This window comes from Grammomys surdaster, unplaced genomic scaffold, assembly GCF_004785775.1.
Source record: "Grammomys surdaster isolate TR1022 unplaced genomic scaffold, NIH_TR_1.0 126531, whole genome shotgun sequence".
NCBI classification, from domain to species: Eukaryota; Metazoa; Chordata; class Mammalia; order Rodentia; family Muridae; genus Grammomys; species Grammomys surdaster.
This window is the reverse complement of record NW_021621323.1, coordinates 10,537,740-10,552,672: the sequence shown is the minus strand read 5'-3', so window position 1 is coordinate 10,552,672 and position 14,933 is coordinate 10,537,740. Positions and strand designations below refer to the sequence as shown.

The 14,933-nt window shown below is 45.0% G+C and overlaps 1 protein-coding gene across 2 annotated transcripts in view; it reads left to right on the top strand.

Annotated features, from left to right (window-relative positions):
- Lef1 (lymphoid enhancer binding factor 1) overlaps nt 1-14,933 on the top strand; it is a 105,585-nt gene that overhangs the window by 85,662 nt on the left and 4,990 nt on the right. For both annotated transcript variants that reach the window (XM_028760359.1, XM_028760360.1), the window contains exons 10-11: nt 3,913-3,961; nt 4,589-4,629. In XM_028760359.1, the coding sequence (XP_028616192.1) occupies nt 3,913-3,961; nt 4,589-4,623 (84 nt within the window). In that variant the 3' untranslated portion in view covers nt 4,624-4,629. The remainder of the gene's footprint in view (nt 1-3,912; nt 3,962-4,588; nt 4,630-14,933) is intronic.

Below are 14,933 nucleotides of genomic sequence, written 5' to 3'. Positions count from 1 at the left end.
TTTTTATTTTGTGGCTGTGGGTGCTAATGTCTCTGCAAAATGGAGCTCTTTTAAAGTTCAAAGCATAAATATAAAAATACTAGGGAAAAGAGATCTTTAAAAACCCCTATAATTTCACCATATAAAGGCAAGATTAATTATTAAATATTTATCACTAATCTTGCCAACCCTTTGTTTTCTGTGCATCTTTAGTTTTACATGTAGGTAAAATATAAGTGTGTATATATGTGTGTGTGTGTGTATATACATAACTTTTATCATTTGTTTCCTATTCTTCTCTTAAAAAATGTATTTTTCTTCTCTGAAGTGGTATTTATGTCCCTATTCTAAGTGAATGTCTCAGTTTCCTGGTTTCTCCTGATTTAAGATTTTTGGGTACCCCCACTTCAGAGACACATAATCCACCCTTCATTGGGTATGTCTGTGCATGATAGGGTTTTTTCCCCTTTGTCATCATTTCTGCAGGATAGATTCATAGTAAGAGGATGTTCAGAAGATAAACCATTTTAACGTTCTTGATACATGTTGTCAGGATTCTTTCTAGGTGACAATTGCTTTACAAATCTCACCCCATGTCTTGGTGACAGTTTTGACACAGTTTTAGAACTACATTGGGGGGGGATTGTTTTGTTTTTTGCTTTTTAATCTCATATTTTATGTTCTTTGACTAAAAACAGAGTAGGGATTATCATAGTCTAGGATATACTAGTTTCATTGTCACTCCCTTGCCTACATTGCACGCTCTCTTACCGGAGAGTTTGCATATCTGACATTGTCTTCAACTCTATATTCTATATTAAGAATGGCATATTTGAAATTCTGTCGCTTTATATAAAGTGACAATTTTGAGTGTTTAGATTCCTAATAGAATAATTTGAAAATCAATCTTAGACAACTACAACAGGTGGCTTATGAAAGGAAAATTTTACTGCTCCCTCTTCTAGAAGTTGAGACGTCTGAAACCAAGGGCACTCAATAGGTTGGGTGCCCCAAGGACAAGTCTGTGCCCTAATCGCCACCTCCCAAAGGCTCCACCTTATTCCAGCACACTCTGGGGGTGGCAGGAGGTGTCAAGATTTCAATGTGGAAGTGTGAGGGGGACATATCGGTCTAAGAGACTAGAGGCAGGAATGTCATTCAGGCCAGTCTTAATTTAGAGGAATTGTCCTTTCAACAGCGTAAGTGAAATCATGAACCAGTGTACAGTTTATTGATGGCCTTTGTTGTACAAACTTCAGTACAGAGACAATGACAATTTGTGTCTGAGGTCACATGTCATTACAGCATTTGGTGCCTCTTTCTGGGAATTTGTAGAACATTGTTTCCCCCTATATACTTTACATGAGTATATACTCCACTGAAAACACCACTTTACTGTCCAGAGTTTGGAGCTTATGCATCAGATATAACTCTGACACAGGAAGTAGAGAGTCCTGTGGGCAGCTACTTGGAAGCAACGGCAGTCGTCTCCTGCGCTGTTATTTTGGTTGTTTTAATAACTGCCATATGCGGACCGTAGGGAGTGCTTTCTACCCTTTCTGTTACGTTCTAATCCTTATGACTGGATAGCCAGCATCATTACCTCTCCGGGCGTGTGAGGTCAGGGAGGTTAGGTAATTTGTCCCCAGCCACGGAGTAGGTCACTACACTGCAATTTAAATCCACATAATATTGACTTGAGGATCTGCAGGGCTTCCCTCCCGGGGATTAGCTCCATGTCTCCTGGCTTCTGTTCCCTTAGCAGTAATTACCATGTGCATGCCCTGAGTCTTTGCCCACACCCTTTGTGGGGGTAGCTCAGGCTCTCCCAAGAGTGCGCAGTGTCCTCTTCCCGGGCCATCTTGGCATACACGCCCTTTGGCTGTGGCTTGCCTTGGAGGAGACCTCTGACTTTTACTCTCTGACCCATGCAAGAGCTTTGCCAAGGTGCGTGTGCCTTTGTACATACTTAGCATTGCTTGCTGAATGTCTTAGAAATTTTCAATTCTAATCTTAAAGTGGTAAGTTTTAGCATTTAGAAAGGTGTAAAGGATTGCTGTCTGCATTCCCTTTCTCTTCTTTCTTATTCATTTCTTCTGCTCTACTACATGTGAGATGAAAGTAGTTTTGGAGAAAGCCTATGGGTTATGAGTTTATCCTTAAAGATTGTACCTTCCACGACTGTTACAGGAAATTGTTTTGCTTGAATGAAGGGGAAACCAAGCTTTGTCCATACTGTACTTTTTGTTTGTTTGTTTGTTGCTTTTAAAAACAACCCCACCAATGGCTAAGGCAAAGCAGCATGCGGTGAGAGCACCCTTGCTAACAGTCTTGCTAGCAGGAGAATACCATCAGGAGCAGGATGCACAGTGAGAATGCCTCCTGGTCTGCTGAGACCATTAAATGTCCATCTGGGCTTAGTGTTAAAAAAGACCTGCTTAATGACACTATTGGATTTACAGTTGAAGTTTACTTCTATTATTTGGGCTAAGCAATGAAGTATTTGTGAAGCAACAGTCAATAGAATTTCTTGAGGAAGGGTATCCTGCCTCCCAAGATAATATAGTCTATGTAATTTTGATACTTTTTTATCTTACATGAATTAGTCAATGTATCCAAACTGGTGCCTCTTTGCTATAAGTTCTATAAGTTCTCTCACCTTGCCGATTTAGGCATAAAATACCACACAGTCGGTAGCGCTAAAAGATGCTCGGAGCGTCCCATGCTGGCTGTGTGCAAGGCTCGGAGGGTGGAGAGAGAGAGGCTCAGGCAGAGCTCGGGCCACAGCTGGTGAATAGATGCCCCGTGGCCCTGAGCTCAGGCTCATGGAGGAATTTCCACAGCAGAAGAGCCCCAGATATGTCAAAGGAAGAAGGAAGAGACATGGGACAGAGGCATTTCTTGAAAGAGATGCCACTTGGGACCCATGCAAATGGGAGCCAAGAGAGGAGAATGCAGAAGGATCTCATTGACTATAGGAAGCACGCTCTTCTGTTTTTTCCCTTCCCCAGAACACTTCTGGTCACATTAAAGACGATGTTTTTTGATGGTCACTGACCCAGGCTGTTTGCTTTAGTGTTTAGGAAGAGAGTTTCAGTCAACTTTCTAAAACTCTAAGGCCTCATTCAGTAACCATGTGACCTGGAGAAAAACTGCTCCGAGGCACATAAATATATCTGTGCTTTTATAGAGCCACAGGCATATTCAGTAAAGTCTGAGAGGCTGATTTTGTTCATGTTGTTCGTGGCTGCCCTTAGTCCAGAGGTGTTGGCTACAAAGAATGTTCTGTTAGTCAGTTGAAAATACCTGTAGCAGGCTAAGCACTCATGATTCGTGAGAGTAGGTTCTGTTTGCAGTCATATGAACGTGCTTTTCAAGGTGAAAGAAAAGGGGGAGAGAGAAAGAGAAGTTTTAGAAGAGAAATGAAGATTTTTAAGCCACTTAAAATATGACCATTTATTTTTCTAACTATATCATTGAGATGTTTTTGAAATGCATTTAAAATTGTTCTTGTATTGGTGTCATGTCTGTCTGAAGAACCAGCAGCCTCAGTTTCCCAGGTTCTACTTCCTACTCTGTCTTTCTCCTTGCTTACGAGACCATCCTTCTGCCACAGGGTGCTGGGCACTCAGTTGACACCACAGATATAAACTATGGGGCAGTACACTTCACAGCAGGCTTAGTGCTTGGCACCAGCAGAGGTAGGTTCTGAGCATGGCAGTCAGGAAGAGGAGTCTGGAAGGAGGCAGGAATACAGGAGTAACACACAGACACGTGCAGAGTCATTACACACAGGTGGTGAGGAAGGGAGAGCCAGTGACTCTCCCTGTCTCTCTGGCTGGCCTCCTCCTTCTGTCTATGCTTTCTGTACGGTGCACACTTGCACAGCTCACCGTCCGCCCTCTGACTTGACTTGTGCCTCTGTCCTTCCAGGGCAAGAAGAAGAAGAGGAAGAGAGAGAAGCTACAGGAATCGACCTCAGGTAGGTATCCCGTGACCCTCTGTTGGCACTTCTGCTACCGGCAGACTCCTTGTAAACCGTCCGCATCTTCCTAGACGCTGCTGCATTCTGTGACTGTCACGTGATCCCTTAACTCGGCTTTCTTTCCTGAGATTCCTTAATGTTTCAAAAAGACTTTTCTTTTACATGTGAAGGTGCCTGTAGAGACTCCTTTCCCATGCCTGTCTCTGGAGTCATAGTTATGAGGTGTGGTTGATTTTTTTTTGTCCCCTCCCTTCTGCTGTCTGTCTTCTCTTTGCTTCTGCCTCTGCTCTGTTTGCATAGTTCTTAAGAATGCCACTTCTATGATGACAGTACAACGTGCTACCTTGTATTCCCTTGAGAATCTTTCATGTGTCTGGGGTTTTTAATACTAAACAACATAGTGTCGGGGCTTGTCTCGCACTGGTGGCAGAAGACAGCAAGGGTCCACGTTGGTCCCTTTCCCTGTCCACTAAAGGACCACCACATGCACTGCACAAACAGAGACAGCTGCCATGAACCATAGAGGGCAAAGCGAGCAGGCCCACACGATGTTGTAGCTACTGCATATTTGCAATGTACGGAAACCTCTCCATAAAACTATGTTAAAGGCACAATTTTCTGCAGGTACAGGTCCCAGAATGACAGCTGCCTACATCTGAAACATGGTAAGATCAACTCTCTTGGCCCTGCTGCTGGTTTAGCTCTTAACAAGAGGCCCTTGCTTGCGAATCTCCCCTGCTCTCACCAGTTCCACTCAGCATCTTTCCCGAAAGAGGACAACATCACCCAAATCAGTCTAGTGCCGATGACGGGTGCGCTGACAGTTTCTATTCCAGCTGTGTTTGCGACACGGTGTGCCTTCACCTCTGCTACACCCTTTGTATCGTTATTTCTCTGTTCTCATGCCCCCACTGTTTTTCCCTCAGCTATTTCTTACTGACCAGTGGAAAAATCAGTCTTTAAAAAAAAAACCAAAAGGAAGCAGACTGAGCTCCCACACCACCAGTGGGGATGGGTCTGAGCTTTTATGCCAGCAATTTGAGAGCTAGCGATTTCATGAGAAATACATTGCAGTACTTAAGAGTTGGAACTTGATTTAGTACCTTTCATGATTATATTTATAAAATCATGACTATATATATAATATATACTTGATATAAAAGCTGAGTTTGAGGCAAAAGGTTTGATATAAAATCTGATTTTATTTTTGTCTTAAAATGCACTTCAGCTGTCTGTTTCTTTACTAAGTCATGACAATCTTTGGGCTTCTTACCGCTTTCTTTTTTTCTGAAAGTTAAGGAGTCTTCTTTGAATACACAAGAACAAAACCTGTTACTGTCCCCCAATTCTTGAGCCCCAGCTGCTACCCCCCAATTCTCCTTGAGCCCCCTTCCAGCTGCATCCTGCCCCTCTCCCCCACCCCCCCGCCGTTGTCCTCAAGCCCCCAGCTGCTGGGTGATGCCTGACTTGCTACATTTACTGCTTAAATTCACTAGTACCAATCTCCCTCTCATTCCCTGGATGGGTTGCATGGTCTTTGAAGTCATCACTCACACACACACACACACACACACACACACACACACACACCTGTCACAGTTCTGTTGTGCAGAGAAAAACTGGGAGCCACAAGATATGTACAGAGCAGAGAGGGGGCCAGGCTGCCATCCAGAGAGTCCAGTGAATTAGTGATGACGGAATTCTTGCTCTCCACACCCCTCCCCTTCCTTAGCTGTAAGAACTCCTGCACCTGGGTTTGCTGGTCACCAGTGCTTGTTTATTACTGAGCCAGGTTTTTATAAGGCCTGAAGATGCTACATTGCAAGAGACAGAGAGGGACCCCGCTGTCAATGTGCTACCTGTGCCAATCGTGGGCGTTTGATATAGGAGTCTTGCAGAGAAATCTAATGTTGCAATTGGCCCTCAGGAAAGCACTCTGTCGCAGGGAAGGGCCCTGTGACAATCCATAGTCCCTTCTGGAAGAGCTGCAGCAGAGAAACCAGGGACTGAGCAGCTACCCAGGTCTCAGCACAGGCCCGTGGGAAGTGCAGAGCATAGAGTAGCCCTCATAGTTTCTGAACTTGGGGCCGCATGGGGAGAGAGTAAGGAGAGAAGCCATGGCCTCATTCATCTAACTTCTGGTTTACACTGCTTCACGGTGCTGCCACAGAGACCCTTTGGTCCCCTTCCCTAACTTGACACCACCCAGTTTGTTTCTGTGTAACAGTCGATGTGGTTCTTCACTTCCTGTGCAGATCACCTCCGAAGCCTCCTCCCCTCCCCCGAGTGGTTTTCTGGTGCCCACAGGTGCTCAGAACTATGCTGATTATGTGCGTTTGGTTTCTCCCATGGGGTAGGAAGGTCCTGTCTTGTCTGAGCTGATTTCACCTCGGAAGCAAGCCCAGGACAGATGATGTACATGATTAGAAGCAGATCTCGCTCTCTGTAGAGCAGTGGTTCTCAACCTGTGGGTCACGACCCCTTTGGCAAACCTATTTCCAAAAATATTTACAATAAGATTCACAGCAGTAGCAAAATTACAGTTATGAAGTAGCAATGGAAATGATTTTATGAGTGAGGGTCACCACAACGTGAGGAACTGTCTTAAAGGGCTGAAACATCAGGAAAGCTGAGAACCACTGCTCGAGAGAGATGTGAAACTCCCACAGCTGTTTTTCAACCCCAAGAGGACAATGCCAAGTGCACTTACCTGCCAGGGCCTGAGCAGGGAGGGGCAGAGGCTCCGCCTCCCAGAGGCCTCACTCCTCTAGAGCACTGAGGGAAATGTCATGTGTATCTTACAGTCAGACAGTTAACTCCACACTCATGGGCTTCACAGGACACTCCAGTACACACACAGCCTGCTGAGTCGTATCCACTCCTCCCCACCATCCCCTGGCCTGGATCTTCTCCACTTTGGTTTTTTTCCTTGTAGTTCTCCTGAGTTTTCCTCCTCCTCCTCCTCCTCCACCTCCTCCTCCTCCTCCTCGTCCTCTTCCTCCTCCTCCTCTTCTTCTTCTTCTTTTCTTCCTCCTCTTCCTCCTCCTTCTTCTTTTTCTTCTTTTTTTTTTAAGGAAAAAAATTTTTAAGTTAACTTTTTAGGTTAGTACAAAATAATGAATTTTGTTATGGAATTTTTCTTTTAAAAATTGTTACGGAATTTTCATTTTTATTGTTAAATTAGCTTACAAAGTAGCGGGCTTCCATATGGAATTTTGATATTTGGTTTTGGTTGATGCCCCTACCTCACCACTGCATTTCCATATACATGTGCCTGCTCGGTTCTGATTTGGTTCTTGCCTCCCTCTCGCCTCCTCCTCCTCAGGTTGGTTTCCTTCTCCACTCTCACGACAGTTACAACATCTAGCTTCCTCTAGCTTCCGCATTTGAGAGAAAACTCACTGTTCTGTCTGGGTCTGGGTTATTTTGCCTAACAATCACCCCGAGTTTGCTCTATTTTTCCTACAAATGACTCAGTTTCGTTATTCTTTATAGCTAAATAGTACTCCGCTGGGTACATCTGTTTATCTAACTCATTTGTTGCCAAGCCCCTGGGCTGCTTCTGGCCATTGTGAATATTCCCTCTGGAATAATGGGTGTGGGGATGTCTGTGGTATGCGGACTCTGGGTGTGTACCCAGAAGCCAGATTATACAGTGTGTCTACTTTTAGTTTTGGGGGAAATCAACATATATTGCCCTCCGGATGGTCGTACTGATTTACATTCCCACCAACAATATGCAAGAATTCCTATCCAGCAGGGATGTGACCAGTGTGCGTTCTGTTTACTGGTCGCCATCCTGACCTGGCTGGGATAGACTCTCAGCGTACTCCTAATTTGCGTTTCCCCCATAGCTAGAGATTTTGGACATTTTCTCAAAAGTACCTGTTCGGATAATTTACTCATATATCAATTGTGTTGCTTGCTTCTTTGTTGTCGTTGGTATATTTTTGAGGGGTTTTGTTTGTTTTCAAGTCACTTTTAACAAGGAGTAGGGCTGTGTGCATGAGTGATGTGCCTGTGGATGCCAGAAGAGGGCGCTGAGTCCCTTAAGTGGGAGTTACAGTCCGATGTGAGCCACCCGATGTGGGTGCTGAAAACCCAACTCAGATCCTCTGTAAAAGCAGTATGCATCTTAACCTACTGAGCCCCTCTCCAGACCCCAGAGGGCTTCTTTGTCTGTTTTTAATATATTGTGGATGTTAACCCCATCAGGTTACTAGTTAGCACAGATTTTTTTTTTCCAGTCTGTAGGCCACTTCCGTTGCAAAAGCTTTCTTAATTCAATGAAATACAGCGTACAGTTATTTTCTCTCCGTATACTTCAGTCTTGTTCCTAAAATCAGTGCTTGTGGCAATATCTCGAAGCATTTTCTTTATGTTTTCCTTTAGTAGTTTCAAAGTTTCAGGCCTTCTATTAAGATTTTTAATTTACATAGAGTAAGACTTAGGCATCAAGTTTCAACCTTTGAGACGTGTGTATTAAGTTTTCCCTCCTCCGTTTCTTAAAGTAGCTGTCGCTTTGCCAACCCATGTCTATGGAATCTTTGTCAAGAATCAGTTGCCTGTGGATTCATGGGTTTGTTTCTGTCCTGCATTCCATTGGTCAGTGCTAACGCTGTCTCATTAAATTCCTGTTAAAGGAGAATGATCTTTCGAGTTCACACCTCTGAAGATCCAGCTCAAATGCTAAAAAGCTCTTTAAATACTGTGCTTCCACACCTTAAAAATGCATGAATTACATTTTATGCTTCTATGTTTTGGGAGGTGGGGTGGGAAGTTGTTCCCAATGTGGCCTCTTCAAACCCCATGTAGAATGTTGAGGAGGGGAAAGTGAACCAACCAAAATGAGTATATGTGAAAATTCCATATGCAAATTCACTCTGAAACTATTGTTGACTGGCTGTCAGTACCAGAACACCTTTTGTCCAAACTGGAAACAGGATCAGTGAAAGCCATTCCTTGAGGGCTCTTCTGAGCAAGCCAAATGCATCCTGTCCTGGTTTTGGACTAAGCCATCCTTTGTCGGAAGCTGAGAGAGAGCTCAGAGCCTTGGGAAGTGAGACTGTGCCACTCATGTCTGTCTGCATGAAGGCCAATGCCATAGAGACTAGTGGTTTATTCTGCAAGCCACCAGTAAGGGTGACTCCCACAGGGTGGGGATTGTGCCTGAGGAGGGGCTACTTGGTGAGTGAGATCCTTTTCCTTCCCAGAGGGGTTTTCAATTTGGGAAGCTGTAGGCTCAAGACGGCTAACTATAAAATAATACGATTCATGCTATGAGTTACATATAGCGTGTTAGATAAAAATAAAGACTACGTAAAATAAATAGGTAAATCTGAGTAGGATCGTGGCAGTGTCCTGGGTGTCTGCCACTTGGGCAGCATATTGGCAAGGGAGTTCCTAGATTTCATAGCATGTTGATTATTTTCCTGGGAGTTATTAGGGCTTTGGTGTGGGTTTGATTTGGAACCTGCAACACTTCAACAGCCTGTCGGCAGTCAGACATTGTCATCCCAGACTTGACTTTTCTCTCTTCATAGCTCAGTCAAGATGCATAAGAAAGTAAGCCAAAAAAAAAATCAGAATTTTTGAAACATCAGGAAAATTGATCACTTGAGTTTATTAATTTAAAACCAACCCTGTGAACAAGTTTATTAGTGTTTGGTGTACTATAACAAACCCCAGAGCCAGAATTATACAGAGATATGGTTTTGATGTAGTGCCTCTCTGATTATATAGTATCCACAAACTAATTGAAAAGTAGAATCAAAATATGTTAAGAAGTAGAAAACTCCCCCGGCTAAAGGCACAGAAGTGCACCTGAAGACGCAGATGTACACGCAGCCCCCTCACGCCCGCCCCGCCCATCCCACCCCTATTTTGGCTTTGACATAATCTTTATCTCGGAGGCTTGCTAACTAAATGAAGAAGTGTGTTTATCACTAAGTAGAACCTTCAGCCTTCACTGCCCTGGGGGCCAGGAGCTGTGTGGGAGAAGTAATTGTGAGTGCTGTACAGGCTACGGGAGTTAATTGTGCAGTACTTGGATTTATGTTGGGAAAAAAAAAACCATATTTCTGGCTTCTGTTTGATGATGGCATTTAAAGGCTCAAGGCTCCTGGGTCCTGCGATTCCTCCCACAGAACCCCCCAGCTGCAGAGCCAGAAGGCAGAACCCTGAGGGTCTGAGGGAGCCTGGATGCAGTCCCAACTTCAGCTCTGCCCTCTGCGAGGTGGGAAGTGAATGGTCAAACATTCTCCATAGTCTTTTTAAAAACCTTTACTTCCTGTATAGTTTGAGGCTCATCCTGGCATCTTTGAGCCGTTTTCCTAATCTTTGCTCCTAATCCTGCCCCCGAGTGTACATGAAGCCAACCTCATTAGGTGTCTAAGCCTCTGGGTGTCCTCTGGGTTGGTGTTTAGTAGAAAACAAAGCCAGACTTTTTTATTTTTTCTTTTTTGAATGGTGAAATTAGAGGGAAATTCAAGGCAGCTTGAGAAATCCTAACATTTGTACAACGTCTCCAAGCAAAGACTCTTGCCTATACCTAGAAAGTGAAAACATGTTGTCTCCTTTTTCATCTTGTGACACACACAGGAAGCACCTGATAAGAAATTGTTACAAGCAGAAGGAAGGGAGCAGAAGTTAAAGACTCTGGGAAACAAGTATCTGGAGTGGAGTAGCTGCCAGGTTAGAGAGGCCAGGTGTCAACATCTGGACTATGTAGTACCCACCCAGCTGGAGTTAGCATCTCCCAGGCAAACAGTTGCTCTGTGCCCAGCAGCGCCCATTAGCAGAGGCCACCTTCTGCCTCCCTTCATAATGCAGTGTTTAGATCCCAGGCAATACGCCGCTGGCTGCATCTGTCTTGCCTGAGATTCCTGGTTCACTTTGCTTAAGCTGGAGATCTTGGTGCCCTGAAGGGGGCTCCACAGCTTCTGTCCCTGGCTTGTCCAATCTAAAGGAATGGCCTACCTATGACTTTCCTCTTCTGCAAATGGCTGTCACAGATGAGTAAAAACCTCTTAGAGAATCCATAATGCAGCACTCGTGACTGTCCTGTTCCTCAGGAAGTTCAGCCCTCGGACAGGCTTGGTCACAGTTTTAACATAGAGACGGTCACATAATTGACAATGTGGTTGAAATGGCTGCTATGTAAACTATAGGTTTTCAAAGTCGGACCCCATGTCCAGGATGCCTGTGGTCAGAGTCTCCACTACTTTCTGTTGCTATAATAAAACATTATAACCATGGCAACTTATAGAAGAGTTTATTTGGGCTTATGGTGGTTCCGCCAGGGCAGGGACTCATGGAAGAAAGCGGGAAGCAAGGCAGCACAGGCAGGAAGCTGAGGGATCACATCTTGAACCCCAAGCACGAAGCTGAGAGTGAATTAGAAATGACTGACTCTGAAAGTCCACCCCCAGTGACATACTTCCTCCAACAATGCCAGAACTCCTAACCCCCCCTCCCCCAAACAGCCCCACTCAGTGGGACTGAGAGTTTCAATGCTGAGACTAGGGAAGACTTTTCTCATTTAAACCATAGTCATCTGTGTGATAGGATGCTTTTGCATATTGAAAGGCACGATCAGATCTCCAAGTCTTGGCATCCACAGCCAGCCGTGGGGGCTAAACACTGTATATTAAAGACTCTGAGGATAACTTCAGAATGTTCCAGGAAGCAAAACTTGGTTTCTGGCACATTTACCACTGCACTCGCTGTGAGAATGACATCAGGTAGGACTGTCCTGCAGTGGACCTCTCCAACCTTCTCGAATGTCACTCTCTCTTCTCACCTGTGCCCAGTGGGGCCGAACGTGTGACAATCACGTCTGAAGCAGACATGTTGCACATCAGTTCTTCCTGTCATGCTGTCCCCTAAACAATACAGAGAAATAACCTTTGCTTGGCCCTTGCATTGCTTTCGCTATTGGAAGCAATCCTGAGGTGGTTTAAAGTACAGGAAGGACATAGGTAAGTTATATGTGCCATTGCACATCTGACTGGAAAGGAACCTTTATGGATAGATGCCAAGGGACACCTGTTCCAGAACAGCCTGATTTTGACTTACATAACCATCCGGCAGAACCAAGGGCGAGCTTAGTGCTGGGCCAGAGAGTAGGAAAGTAGAACTCAGCTAGCAAACCAGATCCACTGGTCAGCTGCAACTAGAATCTAACCAAGGAGGCAGTCAGTGGAGATGGCTCTGTGGTTAAGACCACCGGCAGCTTTACCAGAGGCCCAGAGATCAAGATCAGTTCCCAGAACCAACCTGACAGTTGACAGCCATCCAATCCCTGAGCATCCAGAGCCCCTTCTTGCCTTTGAGGTACCAGGCACATACACATACATGCAGACAAAGCACCCACATAATAGAAATAAATATTTAATCTGTTTGACTGGGCCTGAAGAGATGCACGGGGAACTCAATAAACTTCCCTTCTGATAATGTGATCTCTAGAATTGCCCCGGAATTTATGGATTGAATTGCAATTTCACCTACACACTAAAGTAATGTCTAATAAGGAATTGCTTTAGACACCTTTTAATAGAATCCTTTTCTTACTGGGGTACCTGGAGCTACGGATGTGCCACCTTCCAAGTAGCAGAGTTTTCTGAAACCTGAAGTCTTATCTCTTTAACTAGCAAAACAGGGAAAACAGTTTTTGTGTGGTACTAAAGCTAGAACCTAGGACCTGGTGCACTCTACGTAGCCTGATTAGACTTTTTTGAGACAATGCTTCCATAAGATTGCCTGTGGGCAAGCCTGAGGAACATTTTCCTAATTAGTGATTGATGGGAGAAGGGCCAGCCCATTGTGGGTGATACCTCCCCAGCAGGTGGGCCCGGGTTGTATTAGAAAGCAGGCTGAGCAAGCCAGGAGGAGCTAGCTAGCATCTTCCCCTTATTTCCTCCCCAGGTTGCTTTTGCTCATGCTGTCTTTATCACATCAACAAAAACTCTAAGATAATAATCTCTACCACTGTTAAACACCCACAGCTCCAAACATGGACTTTTTGTAAAGGCTTTAAGGAGGCTGGGGGAATGGTCCAACAGTTAGAGCGCTGGGTCACCCAGGGGAGCTGGGTTCCATTCTCAACATCTACGATCGCTGTTCACAAACACCTGTAACAGCAGTTCCTGGCATCTTCTGCTAGCCTCTGTCATGCACCAGGAGACATGCATGCAGTCAAACACCCATACACCTAAATTGTCTGTATATATTGACATTTTAAAATTGGTGTCTCTGGTTTTTTTCTGGTACTTTCCTTGCAATGTGGAACGATTCCTCTCTGCCAGGATATGTGAGTCCTGCCATGTTGGGCTGAAGAATCAAAAAATTAACGTTATTTGAATAATAGGAGTCGGGCATAAAGGGCCCCAACTTAGAGACGCCGGGGTGCTCTGTAGATACAGTGTGCTGGGTTTGTGTGTGAATTTCACAGCTTCCCTGTGGCTCCGTGTGATATGAATTTCTCTGCTGTCCCCCATACCTGAAGCTGTGCTGTCACTGGGCCTTCATACACCATGTGACAGAAAAGTCCAAAGCAAGATTGCTCACAGTTTTGGTTTTAATTCAGCTCTGGCTTGATATTCGTTAAGTTCTTAGGTATATTCTGAGAGTCCGAAACACTTCAGTTCTTCCTCTCAGACTTTTCTCAGTCTTTTTAGAAGACATTTTGTACCCAGAAACACCCTGTTGCTCTGTATTTCTAAATGGTATCATCTCGCTTCCTCGCTGCTTAGTCTTGGGTCTATGTTGGTCGGCCTGTGTATCTCCTCTGTCCGCACGTTCACAGCCTATGTATCCCACACTTTTAGCAGTGGGGGTGGTGTTGAGGAACCCTAGGCTGTCATCCTCCCGCAGTGCCTGCTGGGCAACGTGGTGGAGTTCACACATGCACTTTTAACCCCAAGGCAGTAACAAGGCTCACTGTCTCTTTGAGAGCACCAGATACCTGTAACTCCCATGTTTTTCCCTTCATCCCTCCGCACACCCAGGAGCAAAGGCAGGCTGCACCTGCTTCTTACAGATGAGGAACTGGGGCTGGGCACGCCAGGGACTTCCTGAGTAAAGGAAGATCATGATTCCAGGCCTGCATCACAGCCTGACTCAGGCCTGTGTGTTCTGGGGGTGTCTTATTCGCGTGTAAAGCCACTTTTCCATGGACTCAGGCTGATTCACAAGCATAAAGCGTAAAAGCAAAAAGGAAGCACACATGGATCCTGTTTCCTCATTTTTTATAAGAATTTATCCTCTCCCCTCTCTGGGTGAACTTCTGTCACGATGAGAGAAATGTGGACTAGGTAGAGAACTTAAAGGGCTTCTGGCTACAGAAATATGTTAATTTTGAACCTTTCCCTAGGGCAGTGATTCTCAACCTGTGAGTCGTGACCCTTCTGAGGGTCAAAAGACCCCATAGGGGTCGAATATCAGATAGCCAGTGCATCAGATATTTGCCTTACAGTTCATAACAGTAATTTACAGCTATGAAGTGGTAACAAAATAATTTTATGGTTGGAGGTCACCACAGCACAGGGTACTGTATTAATGGGTCACAGTGATTAACCCATTAATATGGGTCATATCAATATATATCGAGGACCACCAATATACAGCATGTCCTAAATGTGTCTGCAGGTTGTAGATCCAGCAGTCACTAGAACCACAGCCTCCTCACAGGTGGGGGTGCGAAGGGTCGTATGAATAGATTGAAGGCAGACTACCCTGCAGCCATTGCTGATGGGTCCCAGGCCGGCCTCAGTCACCATGATATGAAGTATTGTTTAGCTTGTTGCAGTTCGTGTTGGCTAGCACCAGGGGAACACTGTACACTAGCACCCTGCCTGCGTCTCATCTGAGTCCAAAGCCAGGGCTATGGACCCCTTCCTGCCTCCCTCCCACGGCTCTGTGGTCAGGGCTGCAGTAGTCCTCAGTGTGGAACTAAGGACTAATTCAGCTC